Raw genomic sequence first — 2287 nt, 5'->3', positions numbered from 1 at the left:
AATAATTATAACTTATTTTTAAAACTTTTTCATGTTTTTTCCACATTTTAATATCTATTTCTTCATAAAATCATTAATTATTTACCTTAAAATTTTCAATTCTTAATCATATTCATGTTTTAAGTATTATTAATTCCAATCATTTTTTAAAACAATAATGAAAAAATTAAACTAAAAAGATATTTCAAATAATTTTTAAAACAAATAAGGCAAGAATTTAATTAAGGAAAAAATTTTAGTCTTTGAAATTTTAAACATATTTAAATTTTGCATAAATTTAACCTATATAAATATCGCTATCAACATTAAGCATAGCAACAATGCCAAATGATGAGCCTGTAATTGGTGCACCATCATCGATAATCATTTTTCCATCACGACCTTTGCGCCAAATTTGCAATTGATGCTCATTATCATCATTTACCACTTCAGTACTAATTAATTGTGATGCACCACCACCAAGCTCATATCTTTAATTAGCATATAAAAGAAGTCATCAGTAATTCAATCTTTTAATATTAAAAAAAAAAGAAAGGATTAAACTTATCAGAGGAAACTAAACAACTATTAGTCAGATCAACATTTAAGTGTAATTTTCGTTCATCTTTAATTAATTATCAAATTGTTGATAATTTAGTAATTAAATGAAATTAAACTTACGAGAAGACCAAATGACCATCACTTAAACCAATCGACATATAATCATCGCCCTTTAATGGTACATCGAATGATTGACCTTGCCAAAAAATTAACTGCAAAATTACTCATTATTTTATTTATTCAATTAAAATTTAAATTATAATCATAATGCATGTAGGCAATTCAATGATAAATCGTTGAAACATAATTTAGATTTGAAATTGAATGACCTTTGTCTTCTTCCTTTCGTCCATTCCACTTCCACTGATCAATTTAAGAGAATGGCCAAGAGATTACTAGGGATTAAACATTGGATTGATTGATCAGTTTAAAGGAATGGTCAAGAGAGATTACCCAAGGTTAAACAATGGATTAATCGATCAATTTAAGGTAATGGTCAAGAAATAACTCAGAAAAGTAGGATACATATAATATGAAATTTTTTCAATACTGTTAAACAAATTGCAAACGATATGTTGAATAAATTTTAATAAAGATTTTTAATTAATTAAAGTAATCCAAAATTGAATCAATAATTTTGCAATAATAATATTAGTATCAAATAATTTCAAAGCTTTTAAAATAAAATTTAAATGATACCCCAGATGATGCGGATGTTTTGAATCGTAAACTTAAATTTTCTTCATGTTCCGAAGTTAAATGTGGAAAATCATCAATGGAAAATACAATAAATGCTTTTCCATCAAATTTTGCCGCATGTTCAATTGGTTTAACTGTAAAATTAATAATTTATTTTTATTTCTTCCTTTTATTTACATTAATTAATTAAATTTTTTAACAGAAATTATTATGAAATATTTAATCGGAATAAATTAAAAATTTAAATTTTAATATATTAAAAACTAACAAATTTCACAATTTATTCCATCATAATAATCACGGCATGAGCATACGATATGTGTCCCATTAATTATTTCACAATCACCATGATCACCACATATATCTGGTGTACATTGTAATGCACAATCTGAGAAAATAACTATCATTGATAGTAATAATAATAGCAATAATAATGATAATAATGATAATAATAGCATCAAAAATCATGATTACGTGAAATTATGTAACGGATGATAACTTATACTAATAACTTATATGATAACTTATACACATCTGCCACATATTATATTACGTATACATTGATTATAAATACTTATATTTTTCCCTTTTCATTTGCAAGGAAATTTTGTAAATTTAAAAAAATTCTTAAATGAAAAAAAAGGAAATCACAAATATGTAAAATATAAATTAAAGAAAAGAAAAAAAATGTCATCGAATTGATATGACAAACGAGAAATTTTTATAGCAATTTTATAGATTATAAACTATTCTCAAAAGCACTATTGTCAAATTCTTCAACAATACTTCACCAGGTTGACCTTTTCACCTTACCGCCCAATAATGTCCATCAATCGATCGATCGTATAATTAACATTTTAAATGGAAATAGAATAAATTAACGACTAGTTCTACTAAAATGATTGTCTTTTTAATGTTTTTCACGAAAAGTTATTGTCAAATAATATGCAAATTTTATCATTCATTACTCTAAATGGAATAATTATACAATTTGCGCTTGAAATAAAACTCATTTAATTTTATTTCAACACTAATATTACTGTTATAT

The 2287-nt window shown here is 24.0% G+C and overlaps 1 protein-coding gene across 1 annotated transcript; it reads right to left on the bottom strand.

Moving 5' to 3' along the window:
- Positions 1–277: 277 nt before the first annotated feature.
- LOAG_14788 (UNC-52/Perlecan) lies at positions 278–1646 on the bottom strand (the record flags this gene model as incomplete). Its single annotated transcript, XM_003150281.1, has 4 exons — positions 278–470; positions 661–752; positions 1240–1373; positions 1508–1646. The coding sequence occupies 4 exons, from the start codon at positions 1644–1646 to the stop codon at positions 278–280; spliced, it is 558 nt and encodes a 185-aa protein (XP_003150329.1).
- Positions 1647–2287: the final 641 nt, after the last annotated feature.

The sequence above is a fragment of the Loa loa genome (genome assembly GCF_000183805.2).
Source record: "Loa loa unplaced genomic scaffold supercont3.232, whole genome shotgun sequence".
NCBI classification, from domain to species: Eukaryota; Metazoa; Nematoda; class Chromadorea; order Rhabditida; family Onchocercidae; genus Loa; species Loa loa.
Note: the sequence above shows the minus strand (reverse complement) of the source record. Positions and strands in the feature narration are given on the sequence as shown.